General features: G+C 40.3%; 1 protein-coding gene across 6 annotated transcripts in view; it reads left to right on the forward strand.

The window, feature by feature from the left end:
* The window catches only part of LOC128563701 (uncharacterized), a 42,865-nt gene that overhangs the window by 7,529 nt on the left and 11,660 nt on the right, over positions 1–23,676 (forward strand). The window contains exons 1-2 of one of the 6 annotated variants that reach the window (XM_053559132.1): positions 5,728–6,615; positions 10,733–10,847. The exons of 2 other annotated variants lie outside the window; for them this stretch is intronic. Coding sequence is in view for 1 of the 4 variants with exons in the window: in XM_053559129.1 (XP_053415104.1) it covers positions 19,388–19,534; positions 23,441–23,476 (183 nt within the window). In the remaining 3 variants the exon portion in view is untranslated. Of the gene's footprint in view, positions 1–5,727; positions 6,616–7,718; positions 7,848–10,732; positions 10,848–19,359; positions 19,535–23,440; positions 23,477–23,676 lie in introns of those variants that run through there. 3 more of the 6 variants (XM_053559133.1, XM_053559134.1, XM_053559129.1) reach the window with 3 other exon arrangements.

The following is a 23,676-nucleotide window of genomic DNA, read 5'->3' on the forward strand; positions in this document are numbered from 1 at the left end:
CTGAATTTATGCTTCTTAATTTTAAGTGAGTTTGTATATCTTTTCGTAAAGATGTTGGCTGTTTAGTTTTTTTCATGAACTGCCTCTTCATAACTTTTTTTTTTTCTCAGTATGTCGCCCTCAGTAGAGTGCAGTGCTGTCACAGCTCACAGCAACCTCAAACTCCTAGGCTTCGGTGATTGTCTTGCCTCAGCCTCCGAAGTAGTTGGGACTACAGGCGCCCACCACAACACCTGGCTGTTTTTTTGTTGTTATAGTTGTCATTGTTGTATAGCAGGCCTGGGCTGGGTTTAAACCTGCCAATCCCAGTGTATGTGGTCGGCGCCCTAACCACTAAGCTATGGGCGCCAAGCCTGCTTCTTCATACCTTTTGTGGAATTTTCTTGAGTTGCTGGTCTTTTTCTTCTTTTTAAATTCTAAGAATCAATTTTATTGAAAGGGAACTACTGTTCTGATTTCATATGTGTTGTGACTTTCCCCCCTGGTTTGTTTTTGGTCTTTTGACCTGGTTTATGGCTTCTTCATTTTGTGAATTTATTTTTTATGTAGTCAAAATTACCTATCTTTTCCTTTATGGCATCTTGTGGTTTTTGTATCGCACTTCACTTTGCCATCTTCGTCTACTAGAGTTAGCCAGCCAGAGAAGACACACCTGATGTGCACTGAGCTGCCGACAATCGCTTTCTCAGATGCTCTGTCTTTCTTTCTTTTTTTTTTTTTTTTCTTTTTGAGACAGCATCTCACTCTGGGTAGAGTGCTCTGATGTTGTAGTTCAAAGCAACCTCAAACTCTTGGGTTCATGTGATCCTCTTGCCTCAGCCTCCCCAGTAGCTGGGACTGCAGGTGCCCAGCACAACACCAGGCTAGATTTTTTTTTTTTTTTTTTTAGTAGAGATGGGGTCACTCTCTCACTCTTGCTCAGGCTGGTCTTTAACTCCTGAGCTCAAGCAATCCATCTGCCTTGGACTCCTAGAGTGCTAGGATTACAGGCGTGAGCCACTGCACCCAGCTCTCAGCTATTATTTCATGTCAACATTGTGAGCGGAGGGGAAGAAGGCGAAAGGAAAGGGACAGTTATTGAGAAGAAACCCTATGCCAAGTTCCTACCACAGTGAGAGACCTGCAGCAAAGGATGTTGTTTTCCAACCAAACTCAGGGCACAGACTAGAGGGCATTCAGGTGGCTAACGGAGCAGGCAGCCTAGGGCAGCAGCCAGATTCTCAGAGCCAGACTGCAAGGGTCTGAATCTAGGCTATGCCACTGACCAGCTGGGCAGTCCTCGTCAGGTTTCCCAGACCCTCTGAGCCTAGGAATTCAAGGTTCCAGTGAGCTCAGATCCTGCCACTATACTGCAGCCCAGGCAATGGAGTGAGACTGTCTCCAAAAACAAAAACAAAAAAGCAGCACGATCTAGGTTTCTTTCTAGAATCTATTTCTTCTTCTACACCTCTTTAATTCTCTCTTTTTCCTTCTATCAGTTTGATTAAATCTCCATCTTGAGTAACAAGCTCTTACCTGCCACCTCTGAAGGATACTGTCCATTCCTATAGGAAGCTCTGCTTCCTTTCAACAAGGGAAGAGACAGTGCACTCTCTTACATGTTAGCAAAGCATGGAACCCTGCTTGGTGCCTACACAGGGTACAGGAAAGGGAGAGACAGGCAGTCATTGCTTAAGACAACAAGAACTTTTCTCCTGGGTTAAGCCATTTCTATTACCACCATCACCCTAGACATTGTCCATTCTCTGGCATTGGTTTTCTGGCTGGAGGGAAAAAGGACCACTGGGCCCCATCTTCATGATGCCAAGTGCGGCTGCTCACTGGACCTCTCAGTGTGGCCCAGCATTAGCAGCCTTTTTTCTTGTTCTGGTCTGGTCTAGTCTGGTACTGAAGTCAGGTCTCCTCTTCAAGGCAGTCTCTCCTTTGTCTCCCTATAATATAATCAAAGAGATAGTCTCACTGGACACTGGTAGAACTGGCCTCTTCTTGCTGAAAGGATCTGCAGAGAGCTTTGCACTTGCCACTTTTCTTTCTCTCTAGACTCACCTGCCTCTACCATCACATACCACCTTTTTTACTTGATGGTTGTCCACATTTCAGGGGCTTACAGTAGTCAGGGTACAGATGCGCTGTACACAGAATAGGAACAATCTTGCACGGGTCTGCTTTTTTATTATATCAGTACCATGTGCTAACCAATTGCACAACAGTAAGGTCTGCTTTTTTAATAATAGGATATCATACAAATATATTTTGTCCCCCCTGACATACCCGTCTACACAATTAAGATGCCTTATTATAGCACACACTTGCTAGATGAAGAACTCAAATACAACTCAGACTTTTCCTAACAAATGCAAACCATGTAACCTAATCACATCTGTATCCTCATATTAATCTGAAATAAAAAATAAATTTTTATATCGAGTGATTTCTGAATTTAAAGATAAAAATGGTTGAAATTAATTTTTGTTTCAACTTCACATTGTTTGAAATGGCGCCCAGTTACCAAAGGCCAAATAAGTGGAGATGAGTGATTCAAATTCATCCCCAGGACAAACTTCTTGGTCCTGGGAGGGCAAGAACACATGTGTCCCTTCAGGGAACATTCTTGTGCACGGGAAATGACTACTGACATGATCTTTAAGTCTAATAGCTAAGATTATACTCCAGTTTACAATTTAAAAGGTTCTGACAACTAAATGCTATGTTATAATTTATAATGAAAGCATTTGAGTGACTGAGGTATATTTCACTAAGCCAGTTTCTCTTCTGAGTTGAAACTAAGGCTTATGTAAACATAAGAAAGGAAACCCTTCCCAGGTTTATGTAGTGAGGCAAGAATACTTAATGTCCTTTATTCCCAACTATTTTGCAGTGCCATCTGTGTGGTGCTCATAGTCATAATCTACAGGACTTAAAGGACATTTATTTTTCAGTACAATAGTCACATATAAGACCAACAGCAAACATGACTTAACAAAAGTACATATTGTCTTCGAGATAAACAATTTTACAATATTTCCCTAGTATCCCTTTTAACATTTTGCCATCTTGGTTTTTGGATACTTTTAAAATGACAACAACAAAGCAACTAAAAAATCAAAAGTGTGTACACTGGAGAAAGACATCAATAGTTTATTTATTGCATCTTAAATTATCTGTGAAACCATAGGTATCAGTCACATTCCAGCAATAATTAAAAAAACAAACAAACATGAATTTGTCACCAAGACAGAATCTGCCAGTGTTAGAAGAGTCAAAGTTCATAGCTTTTTAAACAAAATGCATGTTTGATATAATTTGCAATAATCCACACATAGTTAGAAAAGAACATTTAGAATAAGCCATCTCTCAAAATATCTAATAGGTAAATTGGAATCAGGAACAATTTGTTTGATTTGTAATTTCTTCTCCTTGCCAGCTGAGAAGCAATACAATTGTAGATACAGCCAACAAGTTACTTGTCTTATGTCACGATGCCAAATATTGTGTCGATTTCTGAGTGAATCACATTAGCCACTGCAGAGATGTTTTGTTATATTGGATTATTTCCTCAGAATGACACTATGATATACCGAGGCATAAAGTAAAAAGGGTAAGTAATGTGCTGGAAAACACACAGATTTCCTCCCCGCTCATCACCTGAAAAAGAACTTAAACTAGAGCCTGAATACTTAATCTTTAATTGATCATTTTGTGAATGTAAAATGAGGCCCTTTGAGAGAAATAGAAATTATTGAATAATTTAACCCAAGAAGCAATTTCAACGAAAATAATTACTGTGAATTTCTGAAAAGTCAATCAGAATTTATCTTCTTTTTGCACAGGCTCTTCTAAATTTAAATAAGTTCTCCATGAATACATATGAAAGCAAATATTTAGGTCATCTGTAACTGTAGATTGGACTAGTTTGGTCAAAAAAGCCTTCTCAAAATAAAACCGCTCATTTTTATTACCAATTAATGCGTGAAAGAGATAGCCTGCCTTGACTCCAGTCTAAATGCTCACCTTCACCACAGGACTTTCACTTTCCAATCCATTCTTCTTCTTTTTTTTTTTTTCAGACAGTGTCTCACTATGTTGCCCTCGGTAGACTGCAACGTTTATCAGATTACGTCACAGCTCACAGCAACCTTAGACTCTTGGGCTTAAACAATTCTCTTGCCTCAGCCTCCCAAGTAGCTAGGATTGCAGGCGCCCGCCACAACACCTGGCTATTTTGTTGTTGTTGTTGTTGTTGTTGCAGTCGTCATTGTTGTTTAGCTGGCATGGGTCAGGTTGGAACCCGCCAGCCTCGGTGTATGTGGCCGGTGCCCTACCTCCTGAGCCATGGGTACCACCCTGTTAAGTTTATTTTTTAAAACAAGTGTACATATACTTTTTAATATAGCTTGACATATAAACTACACTACACAGATTTTTGTAATCAGAAAAAGAAACAATAAAAATTCTATAAGTCTGTTAAAACTGAGTATCTTATCTCTAGGAGATCTGAGTGAATTGAAAGAAACATAACTGAGGATTTCCCTGCAGATTATGAGATCTGTGATCCAAATATACCTCCCCTCCCAGTCCTGATAATTCTCCATTAATGTCGGCATAGTAAAGAAGCTAACACCAAGTAGGTATCTACCTTCTAAAAAGATTTTCATATCTTTACTTAGTGTTCGTTAAATATCCAAGTAATTTTCAAATTAGTGTTTCATTTTATTTTTATAATATCCCTTATCCTGACCATACACCATTAACTAAAACAGCATGCTCCTTTTTAAACCTTTCTCCTCTGAGATTCCAACCTATCAAAAGCTGTCATAGTTAGCAATTTAATAAAATGTTATGAAAATCTGTGACAAATATACTTCTTTGACATTGCATTTGTTATTGGACAAGAAGAAATAACAAGTAATACCATTACAGGCAAAGCCTACTAGCAGGAAAGGCAAAGATGATTTAGAAAAGCCTAAGTATTGAGCAAAAGTCATAGTTTTTTCCCTAATTAAATGCTTTAAAAACTGTAGCCAAACTAATACATAAGCATTATTAATAAGAAAGTCTTTTCTCTCAAATTCTTTTTTTTGAGACAGAGTCTTACAATGTCATCCTTGGTAGAGTGCCGTGGTGTCACAGCTCACAGCAACCTCAGACTCTTGGACTTTTGCCTCAGCCTCCCAAACACCTGGGACTACAGGCACTTGCCACAATGCCTGGCTATTTTTTGTTGCCGTTGTCATTGTTGTTAAGCAGTCCCGGGTTGGTGTTGAGACTGCCACCCTCACTGTAAGTGGCTGGGGCCGTAACCACTGTGTTACGGGCGCTGAGCCCATTCCTCTCAAATTCTTGCTATCAAATTTAGTGTATGCAACTCAGTTTGAGGTAAATTTAAACAAGTTTTAATTTCATTTAAGATAAAGATTATTTTTGGTGTTTATGTCAATAACTTTTTTTTTTTTAGACAGAGTCTCACTTTGTCACCCTCAGTAGGGCACTATGGCATCATAGTTCACAGCAATCTCCAACTCTTGGGCTCAAGCGATTCTCTTGCCTTAGCCTCCCAAGTAGCTGGGAGTATAGGCACCTGCCACAACACCAGGCTATTTTTTTTAGAGATGAGGGTCTTGCTTTTCCTCAGGCTGATGTTGAACCTCTAAGCTCAGGGCAATCCACCCACCATGGGCTTCCATAGTGCTGGGATTACAAGCGTGAGACACTGCATCTGGCCTATGTCAATAACTTCTTATGGTGTGGAATTCAGCCAACAGTAAATGGCTGAATCCAAATCTCGTTTTAATTTTTATTCCTTTCAATATTATATGAGTAGATAAATACATTTACAGATATTTAAAAATGCAAATATCTTTGCCACATTTTAATATGTACAAAGTTTCATTTTAAAAAGTATATTCACATTCAAATAATCTAATTTATAATCTATCAAATATGAGCTAACACATGGTCATGTTCACCTGAAAAAAAGTGAATAATAGTTCTTACCTTCAAATGATTTTTTCTTTTTAAAGATGGGGTCTTCCTGTCACCCAGACTGGAGCCAGTGGTATAATCGAGCTCACTGTAGCTTGAAACTCCTGGGCTCAAGCAATCCTCCTGACCTACTGCCTCAGCCTCCCAAGTAGCTGGGATTGCAGGCGCATACTACTATGTCTGGCTAATTTTTCTTTTTTTTTTTAGAAACGGTACCTTATTACGTTGCCAGGCTGGTGTCAAACTCCTGGCCTCAAGTGATCCTCCCACTTGTGCCTCCCAAAGTGCCAGGATTACAAGCATGAGTGACAGCACACAGCCCTAATGATCTTTTCCCTTCACTTCTTCTAGCAGAGGCTAGAAGAAAACTGAGGTAAAAACAAAACACAGTTGGAAAGGAGAATAGTAAAGACTGAGGACAAAAGCAAGAAAGGTCGGTAAAAGGGAATCTAAATCAGCAAAGACATGTCTGATGTTCATTTTTGTTAGATGTCTCTATGGAACCCCATTGTTTTAGGGTTTGGTGTGTTCCTGATGAACACCTCTGCGGAAAACTGAAGCCTCTGGTGCAGTTAGCCAGCCCTGCTGCTCCGTGGGCACCTGTCAGTGTGCAGTGTGACAGGGGAGGCTATGGTGAGATTCCTATCAGGAATTATTAAGTGTCTGCTCCAGCCTGAATTCATCTCAGCACAGTCACTCTGTGTTCTCAGACCCTCTCACGGTACAGATCCTTCCCAGAACTCCAAATCAGAATGGATTTCTCCCACTTCATAGTGGCAAAGCAGGTAGATTGTGAATAGCTTGGGAATAGATTGTGAACTGACAAGGGGAGGAGCCTGATCACAGCACTGACAGTAAGAAGGGTCACAGGGGTTCACTTGAGACCCCTGCTAGCCCCGAACACCCTACTCTCTCCAGAGCGGCTGCACTAAACCTGCTCATCTAATGCAGAACCTGAAGCAGGCTGGGATGGATGTGGACTGATCAGGAAGGGTGATTAGTGCTGCCGCTCAGTGACACCTGGTCTACTGTTCCCACTGGGCTGTCAGGATTCCTAGTGCCTTCCACAATTTGCATAATAAGATACTGAATACCCCTCTAAGCAAGTGGCCAAGCCCTTTCCTAAGGAACAAACCATTTCTAATACTCTAAGTTTTCTAAAAGGGAAAAATACTGAATAGAAGTTACTGCATTTTTGTATTACTACAATGGTCTTTTCACACATACTTAACTAAATTGAATAAATAATCTTGCACTTTCCAACTGAAATGGCTTTAGACCGACTATGAGCACAATCTGGTTTTCACAAAAATGGAATACTGGTCTATTACAAACCCAAATTTATTTTTTTCAACCAGGCAGACTGTATCAATAGGTATCATCTATTCAGTTTGTAATGGATACATTACAGAGAACTTGTGCATTCTTTGAATATATAAACAATTATTTGCGTTTAGTAGGAACTCACACTGAATAGATAAGCTGTGTGTTTTATATAAGACTGATGATTTCATTCCACATTCACATTAGATAAATCTGAGCATCTAACTATGCATTCATATGTAAACTTTCCCAGAAATGACTTTTGTTAGGTCTGAAATAATAAACATAGAATTGTTTCATAGCATTTAAAACAATAGCCACCACTTTTACCGGCTCCCATTACAGAGAGCCTAAGGCTGTGAGTCTGCTGGACTCTTATCATGATTTTCCTTTTCTCCAGAGACACAATGCTTCAGAAACTGACCAGTAGCACCGATGTATAATCTTGATCTCATGGGCCATTTCTGAAAAAGAATATTTATTTTGTTATAATGCGAGAAAAATAAAAAGAACATCAAAAGTATTTAAAGAAGAATTCAAAGGTTAGCAACTATGATACATATATAGCATAGTTTATAATGTGAAAGATTCTAAACAGCCCCATACAAATACAATATTACATAGCTAATAATAGTTATAATATGAAGTATAAGGGACATGAAAAAATGTTTTATGGTGGCGCCGGTGGCTCAAAGGAGTAGGGCACCAGTCCCAGACCCCAGAAGTGGTGGGTTCAAACCCAGGTCAAAAAAAAAAAAAGAAAAGAAAAAAAGTTTTATTAATGCTAATGGTAAAAAGCAAAACTATTTCCAGACTTTGATTATAACTATAGAAATAATATGGGTACATGTGGACAAGAATTGCAAGAAATCATGGAATGAATATAGCTGAAGTGTAGAAAAATGTATCTACTCATAATGTTTTAATTTCAAACTAAAGCTATAATAAAATTAGCTTACAACTAGATTTAAGATAAATGGCTTAGCTTTAAAGATATTTTTAAAAGTTCTATGTGCTTTTTTTCTGCTTTTTTTTTTTTTGGTAGAGGCAGAGTCTCACTTTATCACCCTCGGTAGAGTGCCATGGCATAACAGCTCACAGCAACTTCCAACTCCTGGGCTTAGGTGATTCTCTTGCCTCAACCTCCTGAGTAGCTGGGACTACAGGCGCCCGCCACAAAGCCTGGCTATTTTTTTGTTGCAGTTTGGCAGGGGCTGAACCCACCACCTTCAGTATATGGGGCACGCGCCCTACTCACTGAGCCACAGGCACCCTGCCTTTATGTTCTAAGTATTAATGAGTCTATACTTGTCAAAGGACCATGATGGCACGGTGTGATGGCTCACACCTATAATCCTAGCACTTTCGGAGGTCGCAGCAGGAGAATTGCTCAAGGCCAGGAGTTGGATACCAGCCTGGGAAACATAGTAACTTTGTCTCTACAAAAAATTTAAAAATTAGCTAGGGACTGGGAGTGATGGCTCATGCCTATAATTCTAGTACTGTGGGAGGCTTAGACAGGTGAACTGCTTGAGCTCAGGAGTTCAAAAGTAGCCTGAAATGAGTGAGACCCCATCTCTACTAAAAACAGAAAACTAGCTGGGCATCATGGTGGATGCCTGTAGTCTCAGCTACTTGGGAAGCTGAGGCAGGAGGATCACTTAAGCCCAAAAGTTTGAGGTTTCCGTGATGTATAGACATCATGGCACTCTAGCCAGGGCAACTCACAGAGTGAGACTGTCAAAAAAAAAGGTAGGCATGGTGGCACATGCCTATAGTTTCAGCTACTTAGAAGGCTCAGGTAGAAAGTTTGAGTGAGCTATGAAGGTGCCACTGCACTCTGCGCTCCAAACTGCGTCACAGAGTAAAACTCTCTTAAAAAAAAAAAATGCCATGATGAAAAGCAAAAATTCAACCATCTAAATATTTTCTCCATCTGGAGAACATCTGGAAGTTGTAAATATTAGAATATTTGGTGTTATATAGATAGAACATCCAGATTAAATGTCCGCATGTATTGATATCACACAGCTTTAACCTTGTGGTAATTATCATACTTGAATTGCTGAAAGGATTTTTCTCAATTCATCTTTATGATGGACAACCTCCCTCTCAAACAATATAATTTATTGCCAGGCAGGCATAGTGATGAATAAACATATGAGTAGTACTTTTAGAATAGAACTCATTTTGGAGAAGAGGGTGTCATATAAACAGGTTCTAAGGTCCTTGGAATACTAATCAGAGAGATACATGTTTTTAATACAAAGATAAGACTAAAAAAGTGCAACTCCCAAAAAGGTGTGCGGTGTGGTCCCATACTCTCCAGAGAACGAATGCTCCCACCATCAGGCTACCCATCTTCATCAGTGAACATGCACAAACAGGCTGCTGGTTGCAGAGCACCAGAAAATGTTTTTAAATGCTTGGCAGATAATCTCCAGCACTCAAAATAGAGGTATAATTTATTAATGTGTTCTTGTTCCCAACCCAGAACATGATAGCTCTGGGTTTTCCATCCAACTTGCATATTAAAATCACCCGGAGACCTTTAAACAAATACTGATGGCCAAGTTGTACCTAGACCAATTATATCAGAATGGACTATTACTTTTCTTACAGAAGCAATGGAGCATAAGGTAGAGTCAGATCTTAGCTGGAATATAAACTCTCATTGCACAGTTATTTTCATCTAGACTGGGATTCCAAATGTAAAAGCCACAAATTTCTGTTTTGTGGCAACCAAGAGAAGTTCCATTTTTACATCTCCAGATATGCTAAGTGACTTCATGTCTATGTGGTTCAGGTCATTTAAGTGTCCTAAATTCGGATTATTCTGGCTAGCAATCTATACTTTAAACGCAGATAAAAGATAACATTTATGTTACTTGGAATTTAAGATGGTCTGCTCCTGTATGGTCTTCCAATAAATAACCTTATGCATTACGTTTGATATAGTAACGAGACTGATACTGCACTACTTTTTGCAGATCCATTTCAATTTTGAAAAATAACCCCACATGTACATTCTTGTACATTTTAGGTGTATCACTGTCAATGCTCCTGTCCCTGGGATCTTCCAAAGTCCACTAAACTGAGATATTTAGAAGCTGTCTGGAGGTTCATCTGATAGGCCAGGACCTGGCATTTTTATATCAGATTAAAATCCTGCATTATACCAAAGACCCCACTGCTGTAGTGTTAGGACTGTTTGCGTCCCCACTCCCCCACCATGCATCTGTTGAAGCGCTAACCTCCAAGGTGATGGGATTTGGAGATGGGGCCGTTGGGAGGTAATGAAGGCTAGATTAGGTCCTGATGAACTAGTGGCCTTTCAAGAAGAGGACGAGCTCTCTCTCTCTCTCTCTCTCTCTCTCTCTCTCTCTCTCTCTCTCTCTCTCTCTCTCTCTCTCTCTCCCCTCCTTAGTGGGCATGCACCAGCAAGAGGAGAGGCTGTGTGAGAACACAGCAAGAAGAAGGCCATCTCGTTAGGAACTGAACCCTGCTGCCACCTTGATCTTGGACATTACAGCCTCTAGAGAGTAAGATAATATCAGGACCTGGCATTGTTTTTTGTTTTTGTTTGTTTGTTTGTTTTTGGAGACAGAGTGTCTCTATGTCACCCTCAGTAGAGTGCTATGGCATTACAACTCACAGCAACCTCAAACTCTTGGGCTTAAGCAATTCTCTTGCCTCAGCCTCCCAAGTAGCTGGGACTACAGGTGCCCACCACAATGCCCGGCTATTTTTTATTGCAATTGTCATTGTTGTTTGGCAGGTCCGGGCTGGATTCGAACCCGCCAGCTCTGGTGTATGTGGCTGGCACCCTAGCTGCTGAGCCAGGACCTGGCATTGTTATGTAAGATTAATACATGTTGTTGAATAGTGTAGGACAGACTATAAAACATGTAATGAATAGTGTATGGTGGCAGAAATCATCCATTTTAAGTGCTTCATTTTTAGCAATAATATGTACCAGTGCTTTTCAACCTTTTAATCCCCTGTTCTATTTTCTTAAGCATACAAATCTCATGTTCAAATCTCAAATGTAATTTGACAATGATATGACAATTTTAAAAGTAAAATCAAAATCGTATGGAATGCTTGCCTGGTGGTTCTTGTATGTGCTACCGGGGTCCTACTGTTTTGAGAATTGCTCTGCATCATTCAACCATGCCTGGAGACAGATGAAAGCATCTGTTCCTTTAACCTTTGCTAGGATGTAAGCAATTAACAAAGCAAACCTGGAGGGAGGGAGGTGGGGCCTTGGTGTGTGTCACAGTTTATGGGGGCAAGACATGATTGCAAGAGGGACTTTACCTAACAATTGCAATCAGTGTAACCTGGCTTATTGTACACTCAATGAATCCCCAACAATAAAAAAGAAAAAAAAGAAAAAACAAAGCAAACCTAAAAATGCATATGTGGATTTTTGCCTCATTTTTCATGGATTTAATAAAATAATAAAACTTTCCTTTTTAAGAATCCCATGTCCTTGATTTCAAAAGCCTCGTAATGAATTTAATCAAATTAGTGTAGATATAGTTTTTTGTTTTTTTTTTTTGTAGAGATAGTGTCTCACTGTACCGCCCTCGTGTAGAGTGCCGTGGCGTCACACGGCTCACAGCAACCTCTAACTCTTCGGCTTACGCGATTCTCTTGCCTCAGCCTCCCGGAGCAGCTGGGACTACAGGCGCCCGCCACAACGCCCGGCTAATTGTAGATATAGTTTTAAAAATCAGAAATTAAAATGAAAATAGAATATCATTTAGGTTGCATGTTACCTCGTTGCCAAAAAATCCAATTGACTGATTTCACATTTCACTTTTCAATGGTGTTGGCATTGTGTAGATTAGCACAATCCTTAGCTGTACTTTCCCTAATAAGGTATATTTAAAACTACGTGCTGTAGTTTCATTGAGCTTAGAAAAATTAAGCAAACTCACAACCAGAATTGAACCTGAAACTGAAGACCTTAACAAATGCACTCTTGGTTTAGTTAAAGCACTCCCAAATATCAAAACCTTGGGTTTACTTTTTAAATTATTGTTTATCTGTATTATAAACAATGATGCTTAAGGAGTATCGCAATTAGTAAAGTCATATGTACTTTTCTGCCAATGTAAAGATCTGAAATACATGAATACTCCTGTTCTTTTGGAGATTCACTGCCCTTTAAGCAACTGGTGCTGACTGAAATGGTTAGTACTCAACGGGATAAAAACTATTTTAAGGCTACACCCCAGGATCCTAGTCTCTTTAACCTTCCAGTTTCATTTGAGATATTCTTTTTTTAAAATGTATTATTAAATCATAGCTGTGCACATTAATGCAATCATGGGGCACCTACACTGGTTTTATAGACCATTTGACATATTTTCATCACACTGGTTAACACAGCCTTCCTGGCATTTCTTAATTATTGTGTTAAGACCTTTATATTCTACATTTAGTAAGTTTCACATGTACCGTTGTAAGATGCACCATAGGTATCATCCCACCAATCACCCTCCCTCCACCCGCTCTCCCTCCTCCCCTCCCCTTCCTGTCCCCCTTCGCCATATTCTCAGGTTATAACTGGGTTATAGCTTTCATATGAAAGCCATAAATTAGTTTCATAGTAGGGCTGAGTACACTGGATACTTTTTCTTCCATTCTTGAGATACTTTACTAAGAAGAATATGTTCCAACTCCATCCATGTAAACATGAAAGAGGTAAAGTCTCCATCTTTCTTTAAGGCTACATAGTATTCCATGGTGTACATATACCACAATTTACTAATCTATTCTTGGATCGATGGGCACTTGGGCTTTTTCCATGACTTAGCAATTAGGAATTGGGCTACAATAAGCATTCTGGTACAAATATCTTTATTATGATTTGATTTTTGGTCTTCTGAGTATATGCCTAGTAGAGGAATTACAGGATTGAATGGCAGATCTATTTTTAGATCTGTCAGTGTTCTCCAAACATCTTTCCAAAAGCAATGTATTAATTTGCATTCTCACCAGCAGTTTAGAAGTGTTCCCTTTTCTCCACATCCACGCCAACATCCCTGGTCTTGGGATTTTGTGATATAGTCTAATCTTACCAGAGTTAGATGATATCTCAAGGTAGTTTTGATTTGCATTTCTCTGATGATTAAGGATGATGAGCATTTTTTTATATGTCTGTGGGCTGTGCACCTGTCTTCTTCAGAGAAGTTTCTCTTCAAGTCCCTTGCCCAGCTTGTGATGGGATCACTTGTTCTTTTCTTGCTTATACGTTTGAGTTCTCTGTGGATTCTGGTTATTAAACCTTTGTCAGACATAACCTGCAAATATCTTCTGCCATTCTCAGGGCTATCTTCTTGCTGTACTTACTGTGTTCTTGGCTCTGCACAAGCTTTTCAGTTTGATCAGGTCCCACTAGTGTATTTTTGAAGCTGCTTCCATTGCCCCGGGGGGTCCTCCTCATAAAATAGTCGCCCAGGCCAATTTCTTCAAGGGTTTTCCCTGCATTCTCTTCTAGTATTTTTATAGTTTCACGTTTAAGTTTCAATCTTTAATCCAGTGAGAGTCTATCTTAGTTAATGGTGAAAGGTGTGGGTCCAGTTTCAGTCTTCTGCAGGTTACCAGCCAGTTCATCCAGCACCATTTGTTAAATAGGGAATCTTTTCCCCACTGAATGTTTTTAATTGGCTTGTCACAGATCAAATAACAGAAAGTAGCTGGATTCATCTCTTGGGTCTCTATTCTGTTCCAGACATCTACTTCTCTGCTTTTGTGCCAGTACAATGCTATTTTGATCACTATCGATTTGTAGTATGGTCTGAGGTCTGGTAGCATGATTCCTCCTGCTTTGTTTTTCTTTCTGAGTAATGTTTTGACTATTCGAGGTTTTTTCTGATTCCATATAAAACGAAGTATTGTTTTTTCAAGATCTTTAAGTTATAACAGTGGAACTTTAATAGGGATTGCATTGAAATTATATATTGCTTTGGGTAGTATGGACATTTTAACAATGGTGATTCTTCCCAGCCATGAGCATGGTGTGTTTTTCCATTTGTTAACATTTTCAGCTATTTCTTTTTTTAGAGTTTCATAGTTCTCTTTATAGAGATCTTTCACATCCTTTGTTAGGTAAACTCCCAAATATTTCATCTTTTTTGGCACTACTGTGAAGGAAATAGAGTCCTAAACTGTTTATTCAACTTGACTATTCTTGGTATGTATAACGGCTACCGATTTATGAATGTTGATTTTGTAACCTGAGACGCTGCTGTATTCCTTGATCACTTCTAAGAGTTTTGTAGTAGAATCTCCGGTGTTTTCCAGATATACAATCATATCATCTGCGAAGAGCAAAAGTTTCATCTCTTCTGACCCTAATTGCGGTGCCTAAAACTTCCACTACAATATCAAAAAGCAATGGAAACAATGGGCAGCCTTATCTGGTTCCTGATCTGAGTGGAAATGATTCCAATTTAACTCCATTCTATACAATATTGGCTGTGGGTTTGCTGTAGATGGTCTCTATCAGTTTAAGATATGTCCCTTCTATACCGATTTTCTTAAGTGTTCTGATCATGAAGGGATGCTAGATATTATCAAAAGCCTTTTCTGCATCAATTGAGAGAATCGTATGGTCTTTGTTTTTTAATTTGTTTATGTGCTGGATTACATTTATAGATTTACGTATATTGAACCAGCCTTGAGACCCTGGGATAAAACCAACTTGGTCATGATGTATAATTTGTTTGATGTGTTGCTGGATTCTGTTTGTTAGGATCTTGTTGAATATTTTTGCACCTATATTCATTAGTGATATTGGTCTATAATTTTCTTTTCTTTTGGGTCTTTTCTTGGTTTGGGGATCAGGGTGATGTTTGCTTCATAGAACGTGTTGGGTAGTCTTCCTTCTTTTTCTACCTTTGCAACAGGTTGAGGAATATAGGTACTAATTCCTCTTTAAAGGTTTGGTAGAATTCTGACGTGAAACCATCTGGTCCCGGGCTTTTCTTTTTAGGGAGTACGGTTGATGCTATTTCCGAACTTGATATGGGCCTGTTCAACATTTCCACTTGATTCTGGCTAAGTCTTGGAAGGTGATATGCTTCCAAGTATTGTCAATTTCCTTTGGATTTTCATATTTCTGAGAATAAAGTTTCTTGTAATATTCATTAAGGATTTTTTGAGTTTCTGAGGAGTCTGTTGTTATTTTTTCTTTGTCATTTCCGATTGATGAGGTTAGAGATTTTACTCTTTTTTTCCCGATTAGGTTGACCAAAGGTTTATCTATTTTATTGACTTTTTCAAAAAACCAACTTTTTGATTTATTGATCTGTTGTCTAATTCTTTTGTTTTCAGTTTCATTTAATTCTGTTCTAATTTTGGTTATTTCTTTTCTTCTACTGGGTTTGGGGTTGGAATGTTCTTCCTTTTCCAGTTGTTTGAATGTCCCATTAAGTTGTTAACTTCCTCTCTTTCCGTTCTCTTGAGGAAGGCTTGCAGTGCTATAAATTTCCCTTTTAGGACTGCCTTTGCGGTGTCCCAGAGTTTCTGATAATTCGTGTCTTCATTGTCATTTTGTTCCAAAAGTTTGGCAATTTCCTTCTTAATCTCATCCTGACCCAGCTATCATTCAGCATAAGGTTATTTAACTTCCATGTTTTTGTATGAGTATGCAGATTCCTGTTGTTACTGAGCTCAAATGTTATTCCATGGTGGTCCGAGAAGATGTAAGGAATAATTTCTATTGCTTTAAATTTACTGAGGTTAGACTTGTGACCCAAGATGTGATGGATTTTGGAGTATGTTCCATGGGCTTATGAGAAGTATGTGTATTCAGTTTTGTTGGGAAGAAATGTTCTGTAGATGTCTGCTAAATCCAAATGTTGGATGGTTAGATTTAAATCTAAAATTTCTTTGCTGAGCTTCTTATTGGAGGATCGATCCAACACTGCCAAAGGAGTGCTGAAATCTCAAACTATTATGGAGCTAGAAGAAATCAAGTTGCTCATGTCTGTTAGAGTCTCTCTTATAAATTGAGGTGCATTGTGGTTGGGTGCATGGATATTAATGATTGAAATCTCATCATATTGAGTATTACCCTTAACAAATATGAAGTGACCACTCTTATCCTTCCTTACTTTTGTTGGTTTAAAGCCTATTGTATCTGCAAATAATATTGCAACACGTTCTTTTTTCTGATTACCATTTGCGTGAAATATGGATGACCATCCTTTCACCCTGAGTCTATCTTTGTCTTTTAAGGTAGGATGTGACTCTTGTGTGCAGCAAATATCTGGCCTGAGTTTTTATATCCAGTCAGCTAACCTCTGCCTTTTTAGAGGACACTTTAAGCCATTCACATTAATGGAGACTATTGATAAGTCTGGTAAAATTTTGAGTATCGAGTTTTTTGAAATTCCAGTGGACATTTTTAATCCTTTTGCCACCGTGGAAGTTGGAGTTTGATCAAATTTTCTGAGTGAGTTTACTTTTGAGGTAGAGGATCGGGCTGGTCATTATGGAGGATAGGTCTGGTAATATCCTGAAGAGCTGGTTTGGTTATGGCAAATTTCTTCAACATATGAATGTCATTAAAGTATTTAATTTCTCCATCATAAGTGAAACTCTGTTTAGCTGGATACAGGACCCGGGGTTGAAAGTTATTTTGCTTTAGGAGGTTAAAAGTCGATGACCACCCTCTTCTGGCTTGAAAAGTTTCAGCAGAGAGATCTCCAGTCATTCTAATAGTCTTCCCTTTGTAGGTAATGGATTTCTTATGTCTGGCTGCTTTGAGAATTTTCTCCTTCATGTTAACTTTAGTGAAGTTAATTATGATATGCCTGGGGGATGTTTTCTTGGGATTGAGTCATGCTGGGGTTCTGAAATGGTCTAATATCTGAATTTCTGTATCTCTTGGCACGTCTGGATAATTCTCTTTCATAATTTCATGGAGAAGGGCCTCTGTGCCTAGGAAGGCCACTTCATCAGTATCAGGAATTACAATGAGGGGGTATTAGCCTTCTTCGAATTATCCAAGATCTCTCTGAGAGAATGATCTGTTTTTACTTTCCATTTCTCTTCCTCTTTGAGAGTTTGGGAGTGTTCAAAGTCTTTGTCTTCAATGTCAGCAATCCTTTCTACTGCTTGCTCCACTCTGTTACTGAGGGATTCTACTGCATTTTTCAAATCTTGGTATACTGCAAATTCTTGCTTCAGTGGGTCAAAATCTTAGATGGTTTTGTCTTTAAATTCATTAAATTCTTGAGACAACTTTTGAATTTCTCCTCGAATATCTAATTCCGAGTTTTGAATTGCTGCTCGAATTTCTAATTCCAAATTTTCCTCCACTTTATTACTCTCGTTGGCAATCCAAACTCTGAATTCGATTTCTGACATCTTGGCCAGTTGTTTATGAATGGGATCTTCAGTTACATCTGCCATATCTTTCCTCGGGGTGTTGATCTATTCTGGTTATTCATGTTACCAGAGTTTTTCTGCCGATTCCCCCCATGATTGTTTTACACCGTTTGATTTTTCCCCTGGAGCTTTGTCGAGGACCCGTAAAGTGCTATGGCCTGAGAAACTGGGGCCCTGTTTGGTGTGGTGGGGCTAAGTGGTTCTTTCTTGTTTTCAGCTGCTTTCTGTTTGACCCTAGTGATACAGTTGCTCTGGGTTGAAGTCTCAGCTGTGGAGAAATACCAGCAGTTAAGTCACCCCGCCCCCCACAGACAACAATTAGAAAAGGAAACCTTCCTATAACCACACAACCAGGGCACCACCTGAATAGTCCTCAGGCGATTGGCTCAGTTCAAAAGGTCCAAATCAATTGTCTCAGTCAGCACCTGTCTCAGGTGGGAGAGTTTAAAAGGTCTCTGGCAACTGGATCACAGGGGTTTGGTGACTACTCTGATATGGCTTGCTCCAGTGCTGCGTGGAGTCAGGAGGAGCCACCCAGCAAATAGATCAGTCTTGGAAGGTTGATGCCTCCTTCCCCACCTTGTACCTCTGTCACACCCAGTCACTGATAGCCCTGCAGTTGGCTGACCCAGTTTCCTGTAGTGAACAGATACTCCAGAGGTTTGCACCTGCCTGAATCACAAGGAAATCTATTTCTGCTGTCATTCTGCTGTGCTCTGCCTCTATCTAGCAGGAGGAGGTGAGGCCTGACAACCTCGGGCGCTTGATGGAGGCTGGGGAGTGTTCACTTAGTTCCAGCCCCGCCCCTGATTGATGATACTGACAAAACAGAACAGAAAAACTTTGAGGGAATTTGTTCTGTTCCTGCTAAATTCCCCTGCAGAAGAGAAGCTGTTTTGAGTTCCCAGAGCCTTTGCCTCAGGCTCTGTCTTTGCTCCTGCAGGTTTGTATTTGGTTACCTGTCAGTTCTATCCTGCTGCCTTCCTTTGTCTATAGGCTGACGATCCCCTGAGGGCAGGGTCGTCTTTGGCTCAGTAAAGCGGTCCTCTGTGTCAGCCCCACCCTGGGAACTTCCGGTTCTGCCAGTGAGTATCTAGTCCCTGCGCTCCACCCAGGTCGGTACCCCCTAAGGTAAATCCTTTACTCACAGGGCCTGCGTTTCCGTCCCAGATCTGTTCAGTGGTGGTTGCAACCTGAGTAGATGCCACGCCTCCTCTGTTTGCGCAGAGAGACAGGGTATGTGGCTTCAGGATATCTGGGAGTGAGCCGTATTGTTGCTAAAAGACGGTTGCTGCTCTGTGCCTCAGGGCACTGCCGCTTGGGTGTGGTTCATCTCAGCCTACCATCCTGTCCTCACTCTTGTGCCCCAGAGTCAGCACTGACCAGCTGCCGTTTAGGCACTGTCCACATCCCTCGAGAAATCACCCAAGAATCTGGACTCCTTTGGGCCAGGCCTCCAGACCTCAGAGTGCGAGTGGAGGGGAGTGCTGGGAGCTCAGAGTTGCAGGTAGGGAATATACACAGTTTTATACAGTTTTATGCCTGCAGGAGAATGCCGTGGCACCCTAGTAGGGGAGGGAGGTCCAGGTTTTAGAGGGTTTCTCCCGTAGAGTGTAGTGGGAGGACCTTTGAACTCTGCTTGTTTGTTTGTGGGGCACTCTGAGCTGTTCTCATGGGGGAGGGGACTCCTGTCCTCTTGGTGATGAATTTTGTACCTTTTGTTTGTATCCTTGTGGTCGCAGCTCGCCTCAGTGGGGTTGATGTGCGTTCTTCAACCTTCTCTCTTGGTGCAGCTCACATCCACCAGGTTACTTGTTCGGTGAGCCATTTGAACACTTGAAGTATAGTCTAAGGTTTACTTTCACTTTCATTTCTGTTTATTCCTTCTTTTTCAATTGCTCTAGCCATTTTCCTTAATATCCATTATTTTCCTTCATTCTATGATATCTCTATTTCCTTGTTCTTTATACTTTTGAAAAACTTATAAAGTTTGCCTTCTATGAAATTGATTTGACTTTCTTTTGTTTTGTTTCAAACAATTTCTAATGTAGGTTGAAGCTTAAAAATTGAATGCCTTCTAAATCCATCTTTATCTTGGCCTATTCCACTTCTTTTTTCATATCTTATTGTTTTAGCCTGATCCTGCCTTTCAGTCACATCACCCCACTGTACCCGGATGGCTCTCTACATTTCTTTATGGAGATGTCTACTTATAATTTATGGAAGATGTCAAAGGTTAACAATGATTTTGCATCTGCTTTCAGTGATAATGTTGTTTCCCACATCATTCCACCTTCTGGATCATCACGATGGTATTTCCTTCTGCTTGTTATGCATTATTTTTCCATAGATTCCTGTTGATTTCTCTTTATGTGTGAATCACAAAGTGTGAAGCAATTTATTCAATTTATCTTAACATAATAATGTTCTTGACTTCTCAGGTTTGTAGCTCGGCAGCCAGTTGGAGGGACTAGATTTAGGAACATGGAGTTTAGCGATTTTCTTGATTAAACCCAGTTGCTCCTGGATGAGATATTTGTTTACCTTCACCTCACTGCACTGTCCCATATCTGGCTTCCTTGGAATGCAGAAGCCATGATTTCACTAATTGCGTTTCTTTTTTATACATCTGCTGCCCCTATTTTGTAATCTTTAAGATTTTGCCCACAAATGCTTTAACTTTTTGAAATTCAATGAAGCTTCAAGTATTTCTGTCTCTCTCTCTCTTTTTTTTTTTGTTCAAAAAAAATAAGAGCATTTATTGACTGACATAGTAGTCCAGAGATGAAATGAGTTTTAGAAATGGTGGATCTGGCAACTCAACCCTGCTTATTTTTTAATTTTTTTTATTTTTTGAGACAGAATTTTACTTTTCTGCCCTTAGTAGCGTACCATGGTATAGCTGACGGCAACCTCAATTTACTGGGCTCCAAGTGATTCTCACACAACCTCAAATTCTTGGGCTCCAAGTGATTCTTTTGTCTCAACTTCCTTGGTAGCTGGGACTACAGGCACCTGCCACAATGCCTGGCTATTTTGAAGAGACAGGATCTCCCTCTTGTTCAGGCTGGTCTTGAAATCCTCTGCTCACTGCCGTGCTGTAGACAGGGGACCACACCCCAGCCCTCGGGTCTTGCGTCACACCCAAAAAGCTTCTGCTGGAGGGTTCTGTTGGTGTCAGGGAACATGCTCTTGCCCTCAGGACTCAGTCCATTCCTGGCAAGACCCTGCTCACAGGCCCAGCCCTGCCTACCGAGCTCAGTCCACACGGGGCAACCACTGTCCCACTGTGGGTTCTGCACCCCATCCCACCAGGCATAGCCCGAACTCAGGGTCAATACCACCACTGGCTGTGCATAGTCATAACCAGGGCACTGTTCCTTCTCCCGTTGAGTATCCCTTTATTCTCATAACCTCTTTTTCCCCTGGTACACACAGATTTCATCCTGATGTTTGGTGGTCAACACTATGCCCCAATCGCTCAGGAAAAGACCAAACACTGTGCCCTCAGCAGGGGGCAGAACTTCAGACCGCCATGCTAGGTGGCAAGGGTAGACTGGGAGTTTGGACTTGTGGGGGGAAATGTCTGTCCAGTTTTATGTGTGGTGGTGTTGTGTCTAGGTTCATAAGTGGGACCTATCTGGAGAAAGAAATCTGGTTTTTAGTGGCTCTCTCCAGCGAGGTAAAATGAGAGAACATTTGTTCCCTGCTTGCTCGGAGGCTGTGGTGGGCCTCCTACGTAGAGGAGGGCTCTCCTGTCCTCCAGTCAGTAGGCTTTGTATCTGTAATTTTTTTTTTTTTTAATGTTCTTCCTTGGACTCATAGCTTGCTGAACTTCTTTCTTGGCTCAGCTCTCCACCGTTGGCTTCATAGCATCTGATTCTGTCCACTTTTCCTTCCTCTGGTCAGGAGCCTCTGCCGAGGTTTGCAGTCAGGCATCTTCCTGAGCAGTAACCTTTATTCTTACACCTTTGTTAACTCCAGTGGCCAATTAAGGGAACAACTCCTAGATTTTCCTGGAGTATAAAAATTAGTGTCTCTGTAGAAGGAATGACTCCCTGAACCCTCTGCCACATTCTGCCCTACGGACACGGGATAATAAAAGTCTCTTCAAACTTTTGAGCCCTGGGCTCACTCCATTCTACCCTTTCTCTCTCCTGTCTCTGCTAATAAAGTGTTCCCAATCCATGAACTGGCCTCCTCTTCCTTTTATAGACCCTTGCCCCAAAACTCTATCTCTGGTACGTTCGGTTTGTTTTTCAGGTGGTATTTCAGAAAAAGGCATTGTTATTGTAGGACATGTCTGCGTGTATGTTGTTTTCCCTGAAGACCTTCCAGTGGGACAACATGTGGTGCTGAAAAGGGGGTAATAATGATCCTGACCCTGTGTGTGCCTGCATCTGAGTATTTAACAAAAGAAAATTGTTGTTATTGTTTTGAGCCCGAGTCTCACTCGTTCGCCTTGGGGTTGAGTGCTATGGAGTCACAGTGCACAGCAACCTCAAACTTCAAACTCTCAGGCTCAGGGAATCTTTTCTTGCCTCAGTTCCCCAAGTAGCTGGGCTACAGGCTCCTGGTACAATGCCTGGCTAGGATTTTCTGTTTTTAGTAGCGATGGAGTCTCACTCTTGCTTAGGCTGCTCTTGAACTCCTGAGCTCAAGCGATCCACCAGCTTCAGTCTCCCAGAGTGTTAGAATTACAAGCATGAGCCACTGCATCCAGTCACAAAAAAACTTTAAAGGTCAGAAGAAAATCCTTTCTTAAGTTTTAAATGCTGCCTTTATTAGCCACGTTCTGTTGGACCTTTGGCAAATCACTTTGCCATTGATTACCTTCTTCAATTTTTTTTAATCAAAATGACTTTCATTTTTAATTCTATGAAATCATGACTGTGTATAGTAATGCATTTATAGGGTACATTGTGCTAAATTGATATACAGGTTGCAAAGCTCACTTCAAACTTGTTAACATAACCAGCACCCGACTTGCTCATTTTTCATGGTAAGACATTTATGCTCCACACTGAATAGTTTTAACATGTACCATTGCATTATGTACAATAGATGAAGAAAATCGTAAAAATAGAAAAAGTTTATAGAATAAAGATATAAAGAAAGAAAATACTTTTGTACAGTTGGGCTATGTAAACTTTTATTACAAAAAAGTAAGTGTGTTCACAAAATTCAAACATGTACAAATGAAACAATACAGGAAGGTAAGGTTAATTTATTACTGAAGAGAGAATAATTTTTAAAATAAATTTAGTGTAGCTAAGTGTACAGTATTTATAAAGTCTACAACAGTATATGATAATCCCCTAACCCTTAACATTACCCACTCCTTAACTCGCTGATTTACCCAGAGACTTACTTCTAATTTTGGAAGCTTCCTTCATGCTGAGTGTCCTGTGCAGGGATACCATTGAAAACAATCTCTTATACTGTATTTTTAGTCCACCTTTTCAAAGTTTAGACCTATTCAGACACACAAATACTTACTGTCACGATTGCCTACTATTTTCAGAACATGCTGTACAGATTTGTAGTCCAAAATCATTAGGCCATGTCCCACAGCCTAGGCTTGCAGCATGCGGTACCATCCAGATTTGAAAGGTGGGGAAACCAGCCTCAGGCCAATATGGCCCTTCAGAACCCCAGGTACGGTCCCTTGATCAAATCCAAATTTCACAGAATAAAATCGAATTTTTTTTTTTTTTTTTTGCAGTTTTTGGCCGGGACTGGGTTTGAACCACCACCTCAGGTACATGGGTCCGGTGTCCTACTCCTTTGAGCCACAGGCACTGCCAGAGAATAATTGGCTCTGTAAAATTTGGATTCATTTAAAAAGTTGCATACAAGGATCAAGAAGGCCACAGGTTTCCCACCACATGAACATACATGTGTGTGTATAGAACCCTTAATTTTGTAAATCACATTGATTTTATTAGTTCTGGTAAGAAT

The sequence above is a fragment of the Nycticebus coucang genome, chromosome 13 (assembly GCF_027406575.1).
Source record: "Nycticebus coucang isolate mNycCou1 chromosome 13, mNycCou1.pri, whole genome shotgun sequence".
Lineage (NCBI taxonomy): Eukaryota > Metazoa > Chordata > Mammalia > Primates > Lorisidae > Nycticebus > Nycticebus coucang.